Source organism: Corythoichthys intestinalis, chromosome 13, assembly GCF_030265065.1.
Source record: "Corythoichthys intestinalis isolate RoL2023-P3 chromosome 13, ASM3026506v1, whole genome shotgun sequence".
NCBI lineage: Eukaryota > Metazoa > Chordata > Actinopteri > Syngnathiformes > Syngnathidae > Corythoichthys > Corythoichthys intestinalis.
The window spans coordinates 40902227-40928253 of NC_080407.1; the positions used below are offsets into that span (position 1 = coordinate 40902227).

Sequence of the window (26027 nt, forward strand, 5' to 3'; positions counted from 1 at the left end):
CCCTTAGAACATCTCTGCCGAGCAAAAGCAGTATGTCAGCTGTGGGTTCTAGTGGCGGGATCATGTCGGCGATCTGTTGCAGATGAGAGTGATGACGTGCAGCTTCTGGTGTAGGAATTTCTGAGCGATTGTTAGGAATTTCATTGCATTCGAGGAGTGTCGGCAGAGGAATGTTTAACTTTTCGTTCACTGACTCCACCATGAAGCCACAAGCTCTTCTTCCTGTTACTCCTGTGAGCCCAGCGCACGTTCTTAGCACGTAGGGATGACTTGTTGCTTGGATCTGAAACAGGTCAAAGAACTGAGAGCGAGCAAGTGAGCGGTTGCTTTGTTCATCCAAGATTGCGTACATTTTTCTTGTCAGCTCCTTCTGACCAGCAGGGTACACATTCACCAGCGTTATCTTTGAACATTCCCTTGCACTCACACCTTCTCCGCAGACCTCAGTGCAGCTCGAAGTAACTTCTTGGGTGTCCGCTTTGTCGTTCTCCCCGCCTTGCCTTGTGATGGGGAGGGACGCTTTAGACTCCCAGGGAGCAGAACCTGGATGGAGGGCATCGATGTGAGTATTACTGCCACATTCTGCACATACAATTTCTGCGGTGCAGTTCTTTGCTAGGTGATCAGAGGATGAGCAGCAACGAAAGCAGACGTTGAACTTCTTGAGAATCTGTTTCCGTTCATCCAGACATTTCTCTCTGAATCCTCGGCAACGTTTCAATGGATGGGGTTTATTGTGAACCGGACATTGTTTGTTTGGGTTTGCTGGCGTTTTCATCTTTTCTCCCTCTGACTTGTCCTCTAATGACACTTGAGTTTTATGAACGGATATGGGTGTTTTAGGACCATATTTTCTTTCAGGTGCTGGCTGGTTAGAGCTGTACAGGTTGAAACTGGGGTCAGTACGTATTTTGGCTTCAATACGTATGAAGTTGGCAAAAACGGTGAAGGGTGGAAAGCTGGCACCATGGTCACGCTTGTACTTGGAGCCGTAGGCCATCCACTTCTCCTGTATGTTGTAAGGCAATTTGTCAACGATCGGTTGGATCCCCCTAGATGTGTCTAAATACGACAAGCCAGATAAGTAACCATCAAGCTTAGCAGCCTCGAGCTCTAATAGTAGATCAGCCAGGTCTTGAAGTTTGAAAGGTTCTCGTGTTGCGATTTTGGGGAAGCTTTCTATCTTATAGAACAGCGCTTGTTCTATAGCCTCTACAGAGCCATATGTTTCTTCAAGTCTTTCCCAGGCCATTCTCAAACCAGTTTCAGGGCACCTGATGTTCACTGCTTTCATCTGTTTGACTTGTCTGGCTGAGTTTTTTCCAAGATACCGGATTAGCAAATCAAGCTCTTCTACCGCGGAAAGGTCTAGCCCTGCTACAGCGTTCTTGAAAGATGATTTCCACGCCCAGTAGTTCATCGGCTGGTCGTCGAAGGCAGAAAGACCGGTGGTTATGAGCTGACTGCGGGCGAGGTACTTGGCAAGGTCGTAGGTTGGCTGAGTTGGCGCACATTCACTGTGATTGAATGCTTTAGGAGCAGTTTGGATAACAGGCATGAGTGGTTTAAAGCTAGCTGACTGACGTGCATTGAGGCTGTTGTCGAGTTTAACAGGTGGCTTGACATATCTTCTTGCTTTACGTCTTCTGACTGAGAAGGAGGTGTTCGAGAGAGATTATCAGCCTTGGGGAAACTGATCTGTTGAGCTGCAGCGACAGTAGCTTGCTCTAAAACATATTGGGCAGTTCGTTGTTGCTGGTTATCAGGCAGAGAGATCTCATAAGTTTCACTGCGTATTTCAAGGCCTAATTCATGTAGGCCAGCTTCAAGAGCATTAGCTTCGGCTAAAGCAGCCTCCTTTTCTTGCTCAGCTCTAAGTGCATCAAGAGTGGCTTGTAAACGAGCTTGTTCAACTTTTATTTCAATTTCTTTTTGTGCGTAGGAAGCCCTGGCTTGGGCAGCTTCTGCTCTTGCTTTAGCTCTTAGCAGTTCAATGCTCGCCTTTGAGCTTGCGTGTGATGAAGATTTACTTGAGGCGAATGACTGAGTGTAACTTTTGCGAGATTTGTTTTCAGTCATTTTGATTCAGATAAATCACATATAATGTGCTAAGTTAATGTGCAGGCGTCTGATGCCTCAGTGTATTTCACTTAGCTCTTTGAGATGGCAGTGGCTCCACGTAGTGGCTTCTGTAGCTCTGCTGTATGCCGTATTGCCGTCTTTTCACTGTAAATGGCCTCGCTTCCGCTATCCAAACAGCTAAACATTGAAAAGGCTCACACTCCGGATGTTTTCCAAAATCCTTTATGTGTCTCTCTTTTCCTTTTTTGTGAAACTAAAACAATAAAAAATACATGCAATCAGCGTCAGTGCTGGAAGTAACAAAAGAAGCCATCCATACATACAAATACAATTGGCCTGTATGAAATAGTGCTTAATTAGTACAGTCTCAAATATGCAAACTAAACACAATATGCTGAGTGTAACTCTCAATTTGACCACAAAATACTTACAGACGTTGCTCTAACAAACACAAATTCCACAGAAGTTCTGAGAGTGAAGCTGCCATGTAACACACCGAATCACGTTTGAAGAACTTCCTATTTGCATTCTTCTTCTACTGTTTTGGCGGAAACAATAATTAAACCGGCCACAAGATGGGGCGCTTTAGCAACTGATAAAGATGGTACAATATAGGAAACATAACAATGTGATTTTCTGAGTTTTTTTCTTCACATTCTGTCTCTCATGGTTGAGGTTTACCCACGTTGACAATTACAGGCCTCTCTAATATTTTCAATTGTGAGAACTTGCACAATTAGTGGTTGACCAAATACTTATTTGCCCCACTGTATATGGTTATAAACTTTACTTCTTCGTTGATATGATGACTCGTTAAATAGGGCGGACTGATATAATTAATAGAAAAGGGGGTGTAGGTTTTAATTAGCAAATGCTTCATCCTACTCCTTTTTGAACAATGAATAAATTCTGATATTATTTGTATTATTATTAAAATTGTCTTAAATAATGTTGCAGTTATCTCAAATATTTTCATTGGTTTTGTCAGTTTTTTTTTGTTTTTTTTTTAATTTTCTCATGTCCAAAATAAAGCATTCATTCATTCAAAAAAATTAAATGTGTTCGTTGGCTAAAATAAATCACCCCAAAGAACACCCCAACAGAGACTCAAGACAACCAGAGGATATATTATAAAAGAAAGAAAGGGCATATTGTGGTAAAGGATAGCTATTTGAAACAGGAGAACGTCATTGTCAATGGTGTAAGGCTACCTCTGGATCAGGTCGGCTCTTTTTCCGGTCTTTTTGGCCCTCGACACTCTAGCCATCTCTTTAACTGAACATTCGTATGTTCTTCCACATCTTTACCAGTGAATTTGGCACCAGGGACATCATTTTCGGACAGAAGTGGCAGGTTCAGCTCTGTAAAAATCTCATTTGTTCACTATTTACATGCATCTAGCATGAGGGACAAATGCATGTTTGACCCCGCCTTGCAACAGTTGGTACCGTCATGAATATTATCGAGCAAAGTTGACATGTTACGTGCGGTATACTATTTTAATGAACATCCAATGTTTTTAAGTAGTTGAAATGGAGGTTTTGCATTTAGGAAATGTGGGGGATGGAGGTTGGGGTTACTGCTGGTTCTGTTAACTTTTATTTTGCAAATCATTGAAAAAAAATACAATTTTGAATGAAAATTTGTTTGTGCTATAGGAATAACTGTTCCAAAAGCAGTTTTATCTGCATTTCAGTGGTTTTCTGAGGTTTTGGACATGAAGGTGATGGTGTCCTAAAAAACAAGGACCTTATCTGGCAAAAAAAAAAAAAAAAAAGACATAAATGCACATGTCACTGCCATGTTGCGTACAATGACGGTTTTTCTCGTTCTTTAGAACAGCGTGGGTTGCCATATAACCGCTCATTTACAACCCCAATTTTAGTGGTGTAATTGACCTCTTGTCAGGCAACTTGTGCAGCCTCGTATGCCACACAAAAGAAGCGGCAAGATCTGCCGTGCCGGTACCGGCGATACTTCGGGTATTGCAGAAAAGGCAGTCCTGTCACATTTTCTGAATCTTAGCATCAACTTAACAAAGTATCTTATTTAATTACAACCCTAGTTTTAAGTTTTAATATTATAATTAGGCTTGTTCTGAACAAAGAGGCGAGGAGGCTAGGACTGAAAAAAAATTTTTTTAATTTGTTATAAACAACTTAACAAGCACAGTGAAGTAGAAGCACTTTAAAATTCCAAGCAGAGTCGAGAGATTTTCATCGACGGGGCCGGAATGATTAAAAGCTTAAACAATTTTAATCATCATTGTCCGATTTGTAGGACAAAACAAAGAAAAGAGGACTATGAGATTATAGTCGTACTGTTACCAGGAGGAAAAAAAGATGTCCAGTTACGTTGGGGTAATGTAGCTGAATAAGCAGCCACATACTTTCTGTAGCGCTTTGCTGCCTCCACTAAAGTAAACGATAACGAAAGCATCTCGTGAGGCTGTGTTTTAGAATCAGTTTCCAAAATAAGGAAATCTGTTACCTTTTAGCTCATCTACAAATTTTAATCAATAAAAGGATTTGTACGAATACGTTGTCGGAGCTCCCAGCTAAGGTACATGTACATAAAGTACGTAGCCCCTTATTCAGCTACATTACCCCTACGTAATAATAAGACTTATTTTTTTTGTAGTAGTAGTAGGAGTACAACTTTAATTAGTCTAATTAGTCATTTTTTCCCTCCCTTTATTTGGCCCCAATACACTGTCGTAATATGTCACTGTCAATCAAGAGCAGTACTAGTAAAATTTTAAGCCATATATAATCACCTCTCCAAAAAACATTTGTGAGCCTATCATAATTTCCCATATACTGGTAATTATTGATGAATGATTTAGAATTTTTGTAATTTGGGGTCTACCGTTTCATATATTAGCAGTGAGAAGTGTAGTTTGAAAGAGGGAAAGTATTGTATAATGCCACTCAACTTGAGCGTTAAATCAGGTGAGCCAATACTGTGGAACCACATCATACAAAGATTGGACAATGCACATGTAAGGCACAAATATTGCCAATCCTCACAGGATTTAAGGAAACTACAGACTACAACTGACCTGCGTGAAACAATCTGATGAAGGCAGCATCGATGACCGGCAAAAAAGTCATTGACCACTGCTTCTCACACCAATACACACGTGTCTCTTAACCAGATAATTGCGAGTGAATTTTTGACCACAAACTGAACAGGAAAAAGGCTTTTCACCAGTGTGGGTTCTTGTGTGTACTTTTAAGTGTTGCATTTGAGTGAATCCTTGACCACAAACTGAGCAGGAAAAAGGTTTTTCGCCAGTGTGGGTTCTTGCGTGTACTTCTAAGGTACTCTTATGACTGAATCCTTGACCACAAACTGAGCAGGAAAAAGGTTTTTCACCAGTGTGGGTTCTTATGTGTGTTTGTAAGTTTTTCTTTTCAGTGAAAGTGTGACCACAAACTGAGCAGGAAAAAGGTTTTTCACCAGTGTGGGTTCTTGTATGTACTTTTAGGTGGTGAATTCGAGTGAATTGTTGACCACAAACTGAGCAGGAAAAAGGTTTTTCAACAGTGTGAATTCTTGTGTGTACTTTTAAGGCACTCTTTTGACTGAATCCTTGACCACAAACTGAGCAGGAAAAAGGTTTTTCACCAGTGTGGGTTCTTGTGTGTGTGTTTAAGGTGCTCTTCTGAGTGAATCTTTTTCCACAAACTGAGCAGGAAAAAGGTTTTTCTCCAGTGTGGGTTCTTGTGTGTGTGTTTAAGGTGCTCTTCTGAGTGAATCTTTTTCCACAAACTGAGCAGGAAAAAGGTTTTTCTCCAGTGTGGGTTCTTGTGTGTACTTCAAAGTGATGCTTATGAGTGAATCTTTGACCCCAAAATGTGTGGCAAAAAGGGTTTTCAGCAGTGTAGGTTCTTGTGTGTCTGTCTAAGTTGCTCTTCTGAGTGAATTTTAGACCACAAACCGAGCAGACAAGAGGATTTTTACCAGTGTGGCTCCTCATATGCATACGACAAGTAAAGTTACTAGCAAATGTTTTCCCACAGTGAGGTTTCTTATGACCATCATCTTTGTAAGGTGAGTGTGACGTGGCGCCATTTCTATCTGATGGTGCGATGAAAATGTGTGCTTGCGATCCATCTGTTGAGCTGCTGCTTGGAGGCTCCGTCACTTTGCTGACCTCACTCAGACCATCCTCACGCTTCAAGGGCTGACCAGTCGACATGCTGATATTGTCTTGCTCTTTAACGTATGGCAGCTCTACCTCCTCCTTTTTGATTGGTAGTTGTAATTCTCTCTGTGGCTGTTGAACGTCAGGGCTAAGATATTTGCTGAAACCTGCAATACACACAAGAAGACAAATGATATACTAGTATTTTATGGACCATCTATCCAGCTACTAGGCCGTGAGGTTAGACCGTCTGAAAGAGTGAGAGTGTATGTACGCGCGCGTACAAGACGCATTCTGGGCTGTCATTCCCATGAGAACAATGCACCGATTGGCTGTGATCGTGCATTCTCACGCCCTCATCCTTCAGGCGCAAACAGTGGCAATTTTATTTATTAATTTGATTACTATTATTTATTGATTTAAAAAAAAAAAAAAAAAAAAAAAAAACGTAAGCAGTTACAATTTTAATCATGACGAGTATTTTTTTTTTTTTTTACCAAATACTTTTTACTTGTACTTGAGTACATTTTTTGGGATGATTACTTTTACTTGATTAATATTTTGAAGTAACGCTACTCTTACTTGAGTCAATTTTTTGTGTGCTCTACTACCCTCCTCTGCTGAAAAGGAAGTGACTCAACAATGTCCCCAAATGAAGTATATATAAATCAAATAAATCCAGGGTTTCCCCTAGGATTTTTTTGAAGCTGTGGCAGTGGGCTGCATCGGAGTCAGACAGCGCGTAACTAATTACAGCTACGTTTCCCTTCGTAATAATAGGGCTTTTTTCTCGTAGCAATGGTACGACTTACATGTCGTAGTCCTTTTTTCCCCCCTCTTTTATTTGGCGCTAATTTGGAATGAGCTCGACGACAAGCTAAAAGTGTTGAAATCCATATCCAACTTTAAACCGATGCTGAAAAGCATTCTGATCAGTAAATATACAGATTCCGACATATTGAGGTTATAAATTCTCTTCTAGGAAAGTATTTCTTACTGTACTTACTTGTGTATCCCCAGGTGACAGCTGAGGAATTACAACCGGACATGTCGAGGGAAGGTATTCAAGTTTCAGCCCTTACTGCTCTTATAATTTTTCTTATGATTGTCTTAATGTACGCAGGCTCCTGGCTATAAGCTTTGAGTAGCTTCTTAAGGAGACCGGACTCACACATGATCCTAGCTCAGCATTAGGAGAGGATGTACAAATTGTAAATATGAATGTGTGTGTGTGTTTGAATAAATTGAAATTAGAATTCCTTTATTACTACAACAATAATACTCCTTCTGTTAACTGACCCATTTCAAGGAGTAGGGGGAAATTCTACTACCCTTGTAAAGAGTTACTAGTTTCGGTGAGAAGGTGAATAGTTTTTGTTGTTGTTCGTGAACTACATTTCCACATAAACGAACATTGAGGTACCATTTAGCCTAGCGATGTTAGGGCCTCTGCCCCTTCCTCCTGAGACCTGGCCACCTCCGGCAGGTGTGCATGTTTTTAGTTGATTACAGGTCAGACGAGAGGAGCGGCCACAGCTGAGGGCAATGAACATCAGCCAGCTTTAAAAGCCCAGCAGACGCTCCACCTTGTCGCCCGATCAACTCGTCTGGTTCCACCGTCAGTTTCTTGCATTGGTTTGATACGTTCCCCTGATCACCGGCTCACGACTTGTTTTTTCTCTCGCCCCAGGACAAGCGAGGAGAGGTAAGAGTTAGTGATGGGTCCGTGAGACCTCATGAAGCGTGTCGACACAGTGACACACTGTGTTGACAAAGTGTGGATACTGTGTCATTGAATACTGACACCTGCTGGACATAAAAAATCCCTACAGGCAACCCACTTGACAGACTGACACTGAATTGATGACATAGCATGTAAAATCAAATAATTTAAGTCTTTGCATTCATATTGCATTATTCCATATCTTTAAATTATGTGAACATATATTATAATGTGAAAATGTAAGTAATAATGAATGGGTGAATGAGGAATGCCTGTGGACTTTTTGTTCTGATAAAATTTTATTCAAAAACATAGTTTTTTTTTTTTTTTAATGTTTAAAATTTAGTTGGTTACCTTTTTAAAATCAAACAAGCCTGCTGTGGACAACACACTCGCATGGAACCAATGATGCCAGCATGCACAAGAATTTCCAGTTGAAAGAGGTTTGGATAAGATGTCCATTGGCTCAGTTGGGCTTCGGTTCATGTTCGGCTCAGCCATGCATCGTTGCACTTTTGCAATTTCATCTACAGTTGCATTGCCTTCTTGACTCCCCACTTCGTCATCTAAGTGCTACCATAACCCACCAGAAAGAAATTGAAGTGGACAAAAAATAAATTATAGCTTAATTACAGATTTCTAATAAATTACCAAAAAAGTGACTGTGGGAAAGTAAAGGAATGGCTCTATACCTGTGTTTATTTTGGGATTATCAGAAACTTAATTCTCATGCTTGGGCCAGTAATGCTTCAGCATTGAGGAGGTGGCAACTGTTTGTATATGGCAGGTTAGTCATATACAAAGTACAAATGCAACATTTCACCTGCAAAAAAAAAATAACTTTAATAGTGAAACCGAAAATTTTGGTCTTGCGCTGCGATACGTTCTGACCAGGACTCGAACCCGCGCGCACTACGCGTCGGGGACGAGTGGCGTTCGCTCTGACCACTAAGCTAACATGTCAAATACAGGTAAAGGTGTAGGCAAGGCTCCACAAATGACGGACCCGCGTGTACCTGTCACACTAATAAACTCAGATTTACATTAAAATTAATTGTATTTTGAATGGAAGATGACAACTGCATTTTCCCTGTCTTACGTCCATTTCCACAGCATGTAGACAACGAGGAAGTAACCGTGAGATGTGGATTGTTTCAGCAGCTCCATCGCGTTGACAGACGCGCTTCCTTTTGAAGCAGTTTGCCGCGTCATGACTGTGTCGACACAGTTCAATGAGTTCATGCATCGGTCACGTGATTTTCTTGTCGCGATACGCGCACCGATGCAGGGGTTGCTCCATGAGCTCGGCGCGCGCGCCGGCGCATTAGTATCACTGGACCCATCACTAGTAAGAGTCATTTTTCGAGTGTCCTAGAGCTCGCGAAACTTGAAACTTGAAATGGCCTTTAAAAAAAAAAAATTTTTTTTAAATCTCATTTGCAGGGAGTGGAGTTTTTTATTTTTGTGTGGCGCTGCGCCACAATCTTATTTGTCGGGGAAACCGTGAAATCAGACTTCATATTTGAAAGAAAATAACATGAAATATCTCGAATAACTGATAAGAAATTTTTTATTGCGGTAACAATTTTTGTCATATCGCCCAGGCTGAAACCAAACATCCTCTTTTGCCTGGACATGTCCACTTTTTACATCCTGACCGGGGCGCCCGGCAGGGTTTCATAAATTCATGAAATGTCCAGTTTACATTATTTTTCACAGGACCAATTAGAGCGCGTTGCAAATTACTGATGCTTTGCACAGAATACTACGGTACTGTACTGCCTGTGATGTGTTCCCAGAGTGTTCAAAATTACTCAAACCCCCAGTGGATAAGTGTTTTCTCAAGTTTTACATTTCATTTTTCATCTTGTTTGTAATAAAATCAAATAATGAAATGTCAGCTACAGAAGTACAGTTGAAATAAAAATAATTTTGGGAATATGCCCTTTCTGTGATTACCTCATTGACAAAATTATTCGACCCCTCCGAAGTCCACCACTTTTAAGAACCAAAGGTTTCCATCAGGTGTTGTCAAACAGCCGATGAAAACATCTATAGATGTGAACGTAACCCTAAAGAGCAGCAATTAAGCATATTTAAAAGGACTGTGACACATAGCTCTTCTTGGCAGTTAATGACATCTTTACAAGATGGTGAAGTCCAAGGAATGGGCAAAAAAGTTCAGAAAGGAGGTAATTTCACTTCATAAGCAAGGATATTGATATTAAAAGATAGCAAAAGAATTAAAAATTTCAAGAGGTACAATTGGGAGCATAGTCTGCAAGTTTAAAGCTAAAGGCACAGTGGAAACGCTGCCTGCGCGTGGTAGAAAGAGGTTACTGTCTGCAACTGCTGTGCGATACCTAAAGCGAAAGGTGGAAAAAAATCTCCAGGTGACAGCTGAGGAATTACAACCGGACATGTTGTGGGAAGGTATTCAAGTTTCAGCCCAGACAATAAAACCCTCACTGCGAAATGATGGGTTCCATGCAAGAACTGCCTGGCGCGACCCCCTGATGAATCCAAAGCACAAGAAGTATGCCAAAAACCAAGTCGACAAACCACAAAGGTTTTGGGATACTGTTCTCTGGAGTGATGAGACCAAATGAACTTTTTGGGCCAATGGATCAACGGTACATGCGGAGGATAAAGAATGGTGCTTATAAAGAAAAGAACCCCCTCTCTACTGTGAAGCACAGTGGGGGAGCCAGCCATCCACCGGGGTTTTGCTTCCTCAGCTACAGGGAATCTTCAGCATGTGCAAGGTATTATGAATTCAATTCAATACCAGGAGATCTTGGATGCAAATATCATGCAGTCATTGACAAAGCTGAGGCTTGGGTGAGGTTGGACCTTCCAACAGGACAATGATCCTAAGCAAACCTCAAAATCTACCACATCTTGGTTGCATAAGAAGTGCTGGAAAATTCTGGAGTGTCCATCGCAATTGCCAGACTTAAATCCAATTGAAAATTTCTGGTGAGGTACTTGAAGAAGGCAGTTGAAGCACCCAAGCCCAAAAATGTTAATGAACTGGAGGCCTTTGCCCATGAGGAATGGGCAAAAATACCTGTACATAGATCACTGCAAGAAACTTGTGTCATGTTATGAGTCACGTCTAAAGGATGTTATTGTTGCAAAGGATGTTGTACTAAGTACTAAAGTTATACATACCTGAGGAGTTGAATAATTTTATCAATGAAGTATTCACAGAAAGGCCAAAAAATTGTAATATTCTCAAAAGCATTTTGGTTATTGCAGCTGTATTTTTCCATTTGACATGTCATTATGTGATGTGGTTATAAAGAAGATGAAAAATGAATGTCAAACTTGCAAAAACACCACCTACTTTGGAGGTTCAAAAATTAGTCACACAATGTACATGAAGTTGTGTACTATAACAGTAATGCTACATATTTTAAATGTTTTTTTAAAAGAATTGTTTAGAATCATGTTGGAAAGGTGAAGTCACAGTGTGTTGCCTGTACGCACCAGTATGGGAAATCAGTTGACCATTTGCAGTGCGTCGGTGTCCCCTGCCATACTAGAATAGTACACGTTTTTAGTTATTTCACCTTTTTTGCAGAGTACATAATCCCACACATGTTCATTCATAGTTTGATTACCTTCAGTGAGAATTTACAATGTAAATAGTCATGAAAATTAAGAATACGCAAGAATGAGAAGTTCTGTCCAAAGTTTTGGCCTTTACTGTCTGTACGTGTGTGTGTGTGTGTGGGGGGGGTATGCTATATATAATCATCATCTTGGCTTTCTCCACTTTCTAATCATTACTCTCTTACTGACCTTATGTGTAGAGGTCTCTGCCCTGTCACCCTCTTTGCTCTTCTGCTCTGACTGCTACAGGTCAATAAAGGTGGTGGAGTGATTATTATTAGTGTATTATTATGACTATCCTCTTATGATAATCAAACGTGAAACACAGCTGATTTTCCAGAAGGAAGTACCCAACCCCAAAGATAGTGGTAACAAGAGTGCACACTTAACTCTTCTTGGACTTTCCTAGTTGTTCCTACTTGAATACATTTCATGCTAACTAGCTACATACTGTAGGTAGCAGCGTTATTTCAGAGCGGTGGTGTAACTTGACCGCAAAACAACCAAGATAAAAGACGTGTGCAGAGACCGACGGCATGGGGGGGTGTACTACTGACTGCTAGCTAGGCCACAGGGAAAATACGGACTGGGTATTCAGAGATGTGGGTGTCCGCTATATGCACAAGTGGAATGGATTGGATAGCGACGCACTGAAGGGGCTCTCTACCTTAAGTTTTTATGATCTATCATATTTAAGTTTATAATGACAGGTTATATGATTATTGATTTAAATTTATATTCTGGCATCTTCATAGTGAATATGTTAATATTTTTTTGTAGGGCTGTCAAACGATTAAAATTTTTAATCGAGTTAATTACAGCTTAAAAATTAATTAATCGTAATTAATCGCAATTAATCACAATTCAAACCACCTATAAAATATACCATATTTTTCTGTAAATTATTGTTGGAATGTAAAGATAAGACAAGATGGATATATACATTCAACATACTGTACATAAGGACTATTTGTTTATTATAACAATAAATCAACAAGATGGCATTAACATTATTAACATTCTGTTAAAGTAATCCATGGATAGAAAGACTTGTAGTTCTTAAAAGATGGATATTAGTACAAGTTATAGAAATTTGTATTAAAACGCCTCTTAATGTTTTCGTTTTAATAAAATTTGTAAAATTTTCAATCAAAAAATACACTAGTAGCCCTATTCTGTCCTCGATGTGTGTGAGTACACAAATTGACAGATAGCGAACATAAGTTCCACAAAGAAATCCGACGGTGTGGCAAAGTTGCATGGGCTTTACTGAAGTCATCTCTTTTTGACAGGAGCACGTTTCCTGTATTTTTGTAAAACTGAAAATAACAAGGCAATGTGTCAATAACTTGCATGAATCACAAAATAACATAAAATGTACACACACGTGTCCATTTGAGCAGTAGCACTAGCCAATTAGCTCACAAGCATCTAACAATGTAACTGCATTTCACCATATATGTGAACAAATTCAAATACACATCATCAATAACTATCTAACGCTCATGAATATAAACAAAGGAGGAATATAACTCACAAGCGATGCATGTATTAGACACAAACAGTGTGATGGGGCTATGAGAACTGCCACTGAATACTGGATGCGGACGTTAGCTGGTCTGAATAGCACAGTCTATTAAGCCTGAGTTATACTCCCGCGTTGCGGTGACGGCGTAGCGACTACGGCGTCATTCAACATTCGATAGTTCTGCGGTGAGGGAATGCGTTGTTCTGTAATTCACCGCCAAGCCACTAGAGGGATGTGGCGTTATGTTTGTACGGTTTTGGGGCATGCTTGTTTACTTCCGCTAGTCGGAGAAAAAATAAACAATGCAAGATGGAACTCTTGAAAGTAAATATTCTGCTCATCAACACTGAATTAATATTGACCATACAAATGTTGACGGGCAGGCGACGCAGAAGACTGTTTCGAGGCGGTCTGGCCGACTTTTGATGCCGCACAGAGAGTTTTAAAGACTCGGGTGGAGAGAGCTAGCTGTGGCGGCTAGCTTCAAACTGGCGTCGAGCACTGCGTTCAAGGTCTGCAAAGCCCTCCAGCCTGATTTGTTTGCAGTGTCCTACAACCAGCCACTGGGAAGCCATAGCAGATTTCTGGCATCTAGGGAACTTCCCAAACTGTGTTGGGAGGCTTGCTCATAAAAAGCACCGAGGCACTCTCAATCAGTGATGATGTATTGTGTGTGTGAAATGTCTGTTATTGAAAATTAAAGATCAAAACAACTCTTTTGACACCAAATCTGTGCTTTATTCTTCATATACTTGAAACATATGTACACAGTAAATGATGAAGTGCACCAACCAAAAATACGACAAAGTGATAAAAAGTTGGCAGTTTTTGGCCGACTGGGTCACCGCTTCGTGTGGCCACTCGATTCCGAACACCCACGTCTCGGTGGTTCTTCCATTTTTTTTTTTCCGATCGCCGACCTTGCCATTTGGCAATCACAATAATAATGTCTTGACGAGACTTGCTCTTCGATGATACTCCCGTCGGCTTGGTGCATTTTTGCGTGTAGAAAATAATGTTTGATTCTATTCTACAATGGCGGTGTTTTCGCGGTAAACCGGAAACAACAGTCTGAGCGGACCAATCACAGTCCGTTTTCGCTACGTCATACGCGTCTACGCGACGCGAAGGTTAGAAAAATCGAGAGGTGCGCGTCAGGCTACGGCGTAGGGTCGTAACTCGATTCTTCCTTGACGGCGTAGGTCTGACGCGGAAGTATAACTCAGGCTTTAGTGTGAGTTCGCGTCTACATATAATCACGTCAGAAAAGCGCGCCGAAACCCAAATAATCAGCTGCACTGAATCGCCAGCAGAGGGCGACATTACGCCACACAACATATGCAAGTCACACCCAAGCGCCAGCAGAGGGCGGAAAAACTCTATAAAACACAATTAACAAGTTGGCCTTTCACTGTACTGACATTTAAATCTGTCTGAGCGGGCCTAATGCGTTAATTGCGTCAAATATTTTAACGTGATTAATTAAAAAAATTATTTAACGCCCGTTAACGCGATAATTTTGACAGCCCTAATTTTTTGGAAATGTTTTTTTTTTTAAGAACACGATACCAAATTATTTAGGTTCACTTAAGAATATTGTAGGGGGGCTGAAGCTCCACTAAAACACCCCTGACGGCTGGGATCAATCAATAATTATCTTTGATTCTAAACAATAGACTTCCAATTCAATCAAACAGGGAGGCCAGGCCTTGAATGCTCATCTTTCAATTCAAATTCAACACCATGGGGACGGAAAAAAATGAATAGTATTTCACAAATCGGTAAACCAACCTGCTAGTCGGCGTAGAACAACTTTTACTTGCATTTTACAAGCAGTCGAGAGTTGATGTCGCTGAGATTTTGGGCCACAAAGTAGTGACCACTACCTTGTCGTAACAGAATTCCCCAATGGAACTAATGTGGGGGATGTTAGCGAGCTTGCGCACTGGGTGTTATCTGTTGTTATAGCACCGGTGAGTCAGCATGTGTGTGGGTAGGGGGAGGAGCACATGAGTGACACGACCAAACAGTGCTAAGATGCGTACTAACTACGATAAGAAAAAATTCATAGATTGTGAACTCATGACGGAAACTGTGGCGAGTTTTCATCTCGTCTCGACAGACTTCAACTGGCATCCGTTTCGTTATGTTTTAGCCTCTCCCAAGCCACGTTTTCAGCGCATCATCATGACGACATCATCATGAAAAAATGACCAAAAGAAAACTGCTCCCAGCATACCAACTCCTTCTGCGGTGGAGGCTTTGATAGGGTGAAAACATTTTCTCGGAATATTGCCAATGCAAGGGACATTTATTTCAAATGAATGAAATAAAATCAATTTTAAAATAGCCCTACAAGCAGGACTGAACTGGCCCGCGCAGTTTGCTGCAAATCAGACGTCACGCAGTTCAAGGTGGTGGCAGATCGGCCCCCTCTCATCATCTCATGAGAACCTAACTTCCTCGAAACTCGCCTCTTTTTTGGGGATTAGAAATACATTCACACACCTAGGAGGAAAAACCCTATTGAAGAGGGTCGTACAAAAACGGGGGTGCAGCCACGCCCTTATTCAAAACCAAAATGTATATTTGAATTGGGCCAATTCGATCAAGTGGGCCAAATTTCGTCGATCTATATGCTGCCTAAGTCCCTGAGAAAATCTTTCCTTTTAATGGCGAACAAAGGTTCAACAGATTTAGTGTAAGTAAACAAAGGTGTATCCCACATGACTTGATGTTCCACTGGGCTCCAGTGTGTTTCACACAGCGTTACCTAATTGCACCTAATATATCTACATGTAATTACTTCAACAAAGCAAATTTGTTTACATAGAAAGAAATCTTTCAATCTGCAAATACAGGTAGTTCCTGGGTTACGAACGAGTTTTGTTCAGAGGCGTAACCCGAATTTCTGCGTACGGGTGAATGAACCCTTTAAGTATCTCTAAATATAAAATAACTGTCTAAAAACATGGACTATATGTCATATCAAGTTAAAAAAAAAAAAAAAAAGACTGAGGTATGTTGTGGTAAATGCTGTTACTGCATTAAATGACTATTAGGGCTTGGCTGCCAGGTGAGTGACTTTGCTCAGAGAAAAGGGCGCTGTGCAAAGAGTACTGGAGATGACAGCGGCCGGGCCCTGACGCCGTCAGGAACTGCAGAACGGCGGTGATGCTGCTGGGAAGGAGGACTTATTTTTCTCGTAGCAATAGTACGACTTTACTCTAGTAGTCCTTTTTTTGAAATTTATTTATTTGGCACTAATACTCTGTCGTAATATATAATTTTCAACCAAGAGTAGTAATAGTAATTTTTAAATATATAACCTTAGGTTTTTTTTTCACGTACTTAACTCCACTGATATGTGACAATTATCTATCTACTCTGCTAGTGCTTGCTCTAATGCTGACAACAATATAAACATACCACAAAAAGAGAAATTAAGAGGAAAGTCGGTGTTCTGAACATGTTTGCATTCAGTTCTTCTGCACTAGTAATGCCAGCAGCATTTGATCTCGTTTGTCATTTATGTGTTTTGTATTTTAAGAAAGAATTTAAGTGTTCCAAAATGTTTTGTGAATTAATAATCGTCAACAAAAATGTAATTGCAAGGAAAAAAAAAAGATTATTAAACTTGTTGACAATTCGTTAAAGTCTGCAGACTAATTGGGAGAAAAATAATTGTTTGGGACAGCCCTAGACTAAAGTGAATTTTTTTTAATTGAAACAAATTTTATATTGAAGTAATGTTATAATTAGTGCTGTCAAATTTATCGCGTTAACAGGCGGTTATTAATTTTTTAAAATTAGTCAGGTTAAAATATTTGACGCATTTAACGCATACGCGGAATGACCCGCTCATGCATTGCCTCGAACAGATTACAATGACGCTGTTTTTTGCACATTGAGAGCTAAGAGGCAGCGAAAGGCGAGTGGCCACAGGTGTTCATTGGACCGCGCAGTTTATTGGCATAAGCTTCGGCAACTCCTTCACAACAAACATAGGTATCATTTAGGGGTGTAACGGTACACAAAAATCTCCGTTCGGTACGTACCTCGGTTTTGAGGTCATGGTTCGGTTCATTTTCGGTACAGTAAGAAAACAAAATGCAAAATATAAATGTGCTAGTTGTTTATTACACACCTCTGTGCTTTCAACAATAGGAACATTAGCATATACAAAGCTAGAACTCTGCTCAAAAAGTAGCGGGTAATTAAAGATAATCCAACAACAATTTGCCTTTCAGACCCCGCGTATTTGTAAGCACTTTCTGAAAGAAAGAAGAAAAAAGAAGTCCTGTGCTAAAGAGAAACGCAATCCCATTGACAAAGAGTTTAACATGTATTTTACAAATGAAATGCCTCAATGAATCATTTTCAAAAGCTTTATTGGTGGATTTTCTCAAGTTAAAGCGCCACACAGAAATTAATAAATTGTGAAAGCAGGATCTGTGTATTATTCATATTATTTAATTACAGGTGTTTTAGCTCATTTCAATTTATTTTATTTAAATGGGCTATTATTTATTTTATTATGTGTTTTATATTTTACAAATGTGATGTATTCATTAGAGGTGGGAATCTACGGGGACCTAACGATTCGATTACGATTCAGAGGCTCGGATTCGATTATAAATCGATTATTGATGCCCCAGTCCCCCCCCTTTTTTTCTTTTTAATGTTTGTATATTTGTTCCAAAATTGTTCAAAAATCCTCTCAGGCCAAATAAACCAAACTACTATTTCAGTATCAAGTTACCGATTAAAAACCGTAAATAAAATACTCGTCAAACCCTTTCTTTTATCCCAGGCAATAGTAGGTATTTTATTTACCTGACATGTTTCGGCGGGCACTTCCACCTTCGTCAGAGGGTCCGACGAAGGCGGAAGTGCCCGCCGAAACATGTCAGGTAAATAAAATAACTACTATTGCCTGGGATAAAAGAAAGGTTTTGACGAATATATAAGTGTAGGCTAAATGAACTCTATACAACTAAAACATAAATAAAATACTCAAGTCCCCATTCTGTTTCAGCAGCTTTAAACTACATTCAATTAATTTAATGTTGTGAATCAACCGTTAAAGTTGTTAAAATTGCGCACGTTATTCCATAATTTCCCTTATGTCTACTTTCGACATGTGAAAGTTTAAAAACTGTTTCATCATTTAGATTCAAATCAAGATTTTGCCGTTTTAGGGGCTATTTTAGATATTTTAGAATTTAAGTAATTAGGTTCATTACAACGGAGCCTTCTAGAGAAGTCTACTGCTTTAAGATGGCGCCTGTTTACTAGCGCGGGAAAGTGTCATTTCGCATCTAGTTCTTGGTACATGGTCTAACGTGGCCGTTGTCTGTCATTTCACATCTAGTTCTAGATATATGTGATATCTACCATAGCCATATGTTGCCGTATGTTTGTAACAACTAGCAACTGGGCGCTGCCGCTGTTTGTAGCGGCTGACGGCCGCAGTCAGGTTTTTTTTTTTTTTTTAATCTAGCGGCATTAGCTGCACATGATATTTACTCTTGGTCTGTTCCTCATTGCGTCCTGAAGACAGTGCTGACTGTTTTATTTCCGCTTTACCTGGCATAATTCAATAATCGGAATTTGGATGTTTGAATCGTTCTCGAATCTTCCACTGCCGAATCGCGAATAATCTAAGAATCAGAAATTTTGCACGCCTCTAGTATTCATTTATATTGTATATTTTATGTTGTATAACTTTAGTTCCTACGTGAATACTAGTTCCTACTTGTTTTGTTGTGGTAGGAGGGTTTTGTATTGAACACGGGGCCGTGTTGGTTATTATTATAGCAGACAAGAAAGCAGTAAATCAACAAAGACAAGTCAACTGTGCCCCGATCTACCACTCAAGAGATCTGCTGGACTCAAAAAGTGGGTTACGATTGCATATTAGTTTGAAAATCGATCGGATCCACCGTATTTTTTTTTACACGAGTGACTTCCGGTCTGCCCGATCCTAGCTACCGGTACTAGTATTGACGCTGGAGGGTCGCGTCTCGCGTCAAATAATAAACTCTGCCGTTCTTTCCGCGTGCGTCGTGTTGAGCCGCTTCTGGGACGCGTCTAACACGCGGCCGCAATGAGACTGGTGTGCATTGGCTGGTTGACTTTAACGCCCGTGTTTCACTGCGTTCTCGCGGCGGCCACGTTGTTGCGCCGTTGACGTTTCTGGGTTACTGTCCTACCTTGGACCAAAATACATGCTTGATTTGTTAGATTCCTATGAGACATCTAGACCCCTAAGGTCGTCTGGAACCGGTCTACTGCATGTTCCAAGAACAAGAACCAAGCAGGGTGAGGCAGCATTTGGTTATTATGCTCCTCACCTCTGGAACAAGTTACCTGAACATCTGAAATATGCTCAAACTGTTAGCTCTTTTAAATCAGGGCTAAAAACGCTTTTGTTTAGCACTGCATATCTATAACTGACTATATATTTCAATCTACTTGCTTTCTATTCCTCCTGTGCTTATCTCCATTGCTGATTTCAATTATTATTAGTAGTAGTAGTTTTTGTTTTATTTTTATTTATTTTTATTCTATTTGTGCTTAAATGCGATTTTTATGTGTAATTTTATTTCCGATTTTGATTGTCTTGGTTTTTAGGTTGTATTGATTTAAATGTGATTTGTATGATCTTCATGTGCAGCACTTTGAATTCCCTTGTGTTGAATTGTGCTATATAAATAAATTTGCCTTGCCTTGCCTTACCGTGTTGGTCCTCATTATAGTAGAAAAGACGGAGTAAATATAATCTACACGAAAAAACTAACCCGATCGACTCACAGCCTCGAAAAGTAAGGGTTACATGACGTCAGAAACTCTGTACGCCTCCGTTCCGAACCGAGGACCACGTACCGAAACGGTTCAATGCACGTACGTGTACCGTTACACCCTTAGTATAATTTTGTGAAAACGCAACAAATGCAAAGAGAACTGGCATTCCCAATCAAAACAGCTATGCAAAATACACATAAAACTTACTCAGATTTTGGTCAAACTATTCAAACATTTCATTTAGTTCAACAAGTACACTGGATGGCAATATTTAGTCACAATATGCAAACTATCAGAGGTCTCGTACGTTGTAAAGCCAGCACTCAAATGACCGTTAAGTACAATGGATGGACCAGTAAACAGGGAACTACGGCGTTAGTCAAGGGACAAAACACACTCATTAGCTTGATTTCTAAGTCATTTAAAACTCGCCATTGACACCTTGTGGTGCATTGAAATCACTACCTTACGTAGTTAAAGACACTGTGGAAGAAAAGCAGGGAGTCCATGTGACGTCACCGCTCGACGACAACAATGGCGAGCTACTAGTTTATTTTTTGATTAAAAATTTTACAAATTTTATTAAAACGAAAACATTTAGAGGGGTTTTAATATAAAATTACTATAACTTGTACTCACATTTATCTTTTAAGACCGACAAGTCTTTCTATCCGTGGATCCCTTTAACAGAAAGAATGTTAATGCCATCTTATGGACTTATTGTGACAATAAATACAGTACTTATGTACAGTATGTTGAATGTATATATCCGTCTTGTGTCTTATCTTTCCATTCCAACAATAATTTAGAGAAAAATATGGCGTATTTTAGAGATGGTTTGAATTGCAATTAATTACCATTAATTAATCTTTAAGCTGTGATCAACTCTGTTAAAATTTTTAATCGTTTGACAGCCATAGTTATAATTCAATCAAAAAATAAGTTGCTTCAAAGTAAAAAATATTTCCAAAAGAAAATTCACTTCAATTAAAAAAAAAAAAAAAAACACTTTTTTCCAATTCAGGGCTCCAGACTGGCCACAAGTGGGGGCATTTTGCGATTAAAATTAGAGCCTGTGTGAGTTACTTTCATCTACTCGCACTACTTCACGGTTAAATCGACTAGTTTGCTGTAATGTAACAAACTGGTTTTCCAAGGGAAAATACAAAAGAAAAGGACTTCCAGGCCACTTTCAGGAGACAGCAAGACTTGCTAAACAGCCGCTCCGAGAGGCATCTTCCAAATATTGAGTGCGCATTGATTGTAACATTCTAAGTAAAGAGTAAAGTTTTTCTTTTTCCTCAAGATTTATTTCTTTCGCAACTCTGCAACTACTTGTAAAAGCAGAATGTGAACACTCTCACCCTCCCGTATGATGCATTCAAATGAGTTTACGAAAGAAACAGTGCTCTTTTTAAAATATGTTGGGTGTTTTGGCTCACTCGGTCAAAAATGTTCCCGACCCCCAAATTAAACCCACGACTATCTTTAGATTCTGCATTTTAAAAACTTTTTCATATTTATTTTCTGTCATGAACGAGACACTCCGCATCCATGTTACAGCTGGAGCTCCCGAAAAAAAAAAAAAAAAAAAAAAAAAATCCCATGTTAAAAGGGAATAGGCATGTGGCTGTATGAGATCGTGACAGTATGATAACCTTAACCAAAAATAGGCATGACAACAACGAGGTCCCGTTTACAAACACAACTGGAGCCAGAATGGCGGACAAGACCTCCGCATCGTAAAGTCAGGTACGTCGTAACCCCGGACTACCAGTAGTCAAGTCGATGCCATGGTGCAAACTAGGCATGTGCCGTTTACCGGTTTCACGGTTTACCGCGGTGTAAAAACGTTGCGGTTTCAAAACCACTAAAATTTTCCGTCAGACCGTAGTAACGGTATTCGCCATTTTTCATGTGTCAAAAATGCAGCCAGAAGTGGCGTGGCGCGGCAGCGCTCACCCCCTCCCGTTTGTTTCTGTGTGTGAAAGTGACGCTATTGGCTAAACAGCAAGCAAACCCAAAAACAAATACTCCAATCATAAGTCGTTCTTTTCTTCAATTTATTGAGCTCTCAAATCGTGGTAAGTGTAATATACAAAATAAATACATTTAAAACGTTGTACAATTGTATTTTGCCATGTGTGAGACGTGAGTAGCTTCAACAGATTAGCACCATGGAAAAGTTCGCTAAAAACAAAACACACATTTTCCTTTCAAATTCGATATACGCACTAACTAAAAGCTTACAAAGATGAATGTTAGCCTAGGCTTAGCTGGAAGAGCAACTTCGTCGAGTGTTACAGCCGCAGAGTGAGAAAACAAGCTTGATTTGCTTGAATGAAGGGGGGGGGGGGGGGGAGGCATAGCATCAAAGATCGTTAATTGACAAAAGATGATCTTGCCCTAAGCACAAATCCACGTTTGTTAGCTCAAGAAGAGGTCTCACTCCCAATGTTTTTTTTTTTTTAGATGAAACCTTTCCACAACAATATTTACATTTTAACTTGTACATTTTTAATTAACTTATGAATTCTTTATGTTCTTTTTAACACAAAGGCATGACCAGATTTGACACAGTGGCTGAAAATGGCAAAACTTCACTTGAGCTTTTCCACCCTCAAAAAAAAAAAAAAAAAAAGTCATGCAGTATACATTTTTAAAAATTTTATTCAGAAGTGTTTTTACTTTTTTACAGAAATTATTTTGTTCTTGCTCTAATCTTAAGCAACTTGAGCTGTGGCTGTGGGTATAGTCTATTAGTTACATTTTAATTTTATTTAAAATGTTGTTGTTGTTTTATTGATAATGTATTTATTTTAACAATATATTCATGTTCCAATTTGCAACTATGTTCTGAAAAACAAAAAAATCCTGTTCAATGGAAAAAAGTTATTTTTTTTAACCCATACATCTCAAAATAACACATTTTGTAGCTATAATTGCAATACCGTGATACCGTGAAACCGCGGTATTTTTGCTCACGGTTATCGTACCGTCAAAATCTCACACCGGCACATGCCTAGTGCAAACCTTACGTCGGTTCACGAATCCATTGCACCACTACCAAGTAAGCAAAGCCACTACCAGTATATTACACTGAAAGACATTTTTGCACTTATGAGAAGGTACCGAATTTGATTTCTGCCTCATCTTAAGTAAAAAAAAAAAAAAAAAAAAAAGTTTAGAATGACCTTGGATGGGTCCGGGCTCTTTCTCTTCCTTGATGCATGCAGACTCTTGGTGCTCAGGACGATGGGCTTATCTGACATATAGATCTGCAAGACCACAAACACAAAGGCCAAATCTTATTTCTTCATTTGCAAACTTGTGTCCCTATAGTTTTTTTATGCTAGAGAAAATTCCTCCTTGCCAATTTTTTGTTTATTCATATTTTGTTGTCATCCAATCCAATTCAAATTAATTCAATGGGCTTGACATTAAAGCGACTAGTTGACGTAGTCGACATCATCGATGACATAAATGTGCCGACGAGCACACCATCCTGTCGAGGGTTAAAAATATAAGCATGGAAAGTTGAGAATGGCCGACGCTCGGGATTCAAGCGGGGAAAGCGGCACAAAGCCAAAAAAGCGCGCCAGTGACCAAAGCATGGACTTATTTCAACGAAACAAAGGAGGGTACACTGTACACCCAGCTTGCATACCACGGGAGCACGTCAGCCATAAATGAACACCTGAAGCGCCAGGTATAATTTTGGAAGACGACAAGAGACTTTTTTTTTTTAAAGTTGCCTTTATGTGGCTCGTACGACAGAGTATTAGGGGCTAATGTCAGGCTCATGAGCTGAATAATCAGCTAAGTACTTTACGTAGGGCGTTGCGGCCTCTGGTAAAATCAACAATATTGAAAGCATCCTGCGTTTTTAGAATCGGTTTTACAAATAAGGAAATCATTATTTTGCTTCATCTCCATCAAATTATAATCAATGGAATTTATACTAATGCTTCGTCATAGCTCTGAGAGGAGGTGCATGTATATTAAGTGGGTAGCGGCTCACTGCAACATTTGCTTTATGTAATAATGCGACTTTCTTTCATTAATACTCTTTTTTTGGAAAATTATATGGCCCCAATACGTAGCACCGTATCATTCCACAAAATTAGTTTTTTTTTTCCCACGTACTTCACTCCAGTGGAACAAGACATTTATCTACTCTGCTTATGCTCACTCAATTGCAGAGAACAATCTAGACAATACACACACAAAGAAGTAATAATTGTTTTGAATCCTGTATGAGAAGTCAGTGTTCTGAAACTTTCCATTCTTTTGCACTAGTTAATGCCATCAGCATTTGACCTCATTGTTTTTTTTGTGATGTGTTATTTGTACTTGAATAATGTATTTAAGCGCTCAAAAATGTTTTTGTGAATTGATAATTGTCAACAAAAATTGCAAGATTAGTTCATTAAAAAAAAAAAAAAAAGTTGACAAGAAAATTAGAGTAGTCGACTAAAATCGTTAAAAAAATTCTGCAGACTAATCAGGAGAAAAATAATCATTTGCGACAGCCCGACTTCACATCACATTCAAGTCTGTTTTTGTTGATGTCATCCTGTCTCATAAAATACATGAAAAAGGAATAAAAGCAGAATAGAGCCCAAGTCATAGATTGTGTATGTGCGCAGGGCAGCAAATGAATGCCTAAAACATTACAAAATGTTAGATCCGACACAGTTTCCATTTTAAAGAGTGTGAAAATAAATCTGAACAGGGTTCTATACTCTTAAACCATTAAGCCTCGCGGTGCAACAACTAATCGATGAATAAATCTGTTGCAGGGTTCTTGCACAATTTTAAAAGTCAAATTGAATACTTAAGACCTTCAAAATATAAGACAAACATGTGGCAACAACTTGTGAAGAAAAAAAATCATTTTACTGTAAACACTGAGGTGCTGGTCGTTTTCTTGCACGTTGTCGCGTGCGAATCGACGGCTTTGTAAGGAGGACCAGAAGTGCAAAAACTAAATAAATATGTTTAATTATTAAATGTGTCATTAAAATTCTTGGGTTTCAATATTTATTTCATAATTTCAATATTCATGTCAGGCATGTGTAACCATGTCGGGCAAGGCAAGCCCCTTGGTAGCAAATAAAACACAGGTCTGGCAAAAATACTGAAGCAGCAGATGTGGTGGAAACAATGTACAATTTATTTTGTTTTGGTGAATTTATTTTAACAATAATAAAACACGCTTTATTCAACACTTCTTAAAATCTGTGAATATTGGAAGGAATACAAAGTCACTGCATAACAACTAAAGTGAAAATACTACCAAACAAGAAAAGTGGATTAAAAGGGAACTTAAACATCCTTGACCAAAAAAAGAAACTTGATTTAAACACAGTGAAAAGGGAACTCAATTAAACAGCAGTTGACAAACTTCTCACTCCGAGTGGCAACTGGTAAGCACAGCAAAATGTTAACACATTGAACACAATTTACTAAATTGAAATGTAAAAGTACCTCAGCCTAGACCAGCTCCCCTCACAGACTGGTTCTCAGCAGGTCTCAAGTATTCCTGGACAAACGGCAAACAACCTGGCTCATGCACAGGTGCTGAGCATGAGCTAATTAATAGTGCCTGCTGGAGGAGTGGCAGTCAATTGAGCATGATGCGTTTGGGACTGTGGGGCAATTGGGCACCCCAACTTTCCACCTTGTGACACATGTATGGCAGCAATTGCTGAGGTTCTGAATGAGCTCTCTCGGGATTTAATAACAGGCATACGCATTACTTAGCAGAACACATTGACGCAGAAAATTTGGACCCTGAGCACGTGGCTTCCAAAACAGCGGTTTAGTATATTGCTGCGATCAGGCCAGCCATGTTGGGAAGGAAGGAGAAATAGCTTGACTTGATCAACTCAAACCTCGCCGAGTTCACCGAATTTGACGAGCCAATGACAGAAAAAATGATTTCATGCAGTACAAGGGTGACAAGAGTGTAAGAATGAATATGAAAATGATTACATTGATAAAAATTGAAATAAATAAATAAATATTGAATAAACATTCTTTCAAATATACTCATCCGAAATTACGAGTGACGTCAGCACCGATAAAATGCTAGGCTTGGACGCGACGATTTGGAT

General features: G+C 39.4%; 1 protein-coding gene across 1 annotated transcript; it reads right to left on the reverse strand.

Annotated features, from left to right (window-relative positions):
- Positions 1-4247: 4247 nt before the first annotated feature.
- Positions 4248-25492, reverse strand: LOC130928971 (gastrula zinc finger protein XlCGF8.2DB-like). Its single transcript, XM_057855824.1, has 3 exons — positions 25399-25492; positions 23103-23186; positions 4248-6399 (listed from the first exon to the last, which is right to left on the reverse strand). The coding sequence occupies exon 3, from the start codon at positions 6284-6286 to the stop codon at positions 5192-5194; it is 1095 nt and encodes a 364-aa protein (XP_057711807.1). The 5' UTR covers positions 6287-6399; positions 23103-23186; positions 25399-25492; the 3' UTR covers positions 4248-5191.
- Positions 25493-26027: the final 535 nt, after the last annotated feature.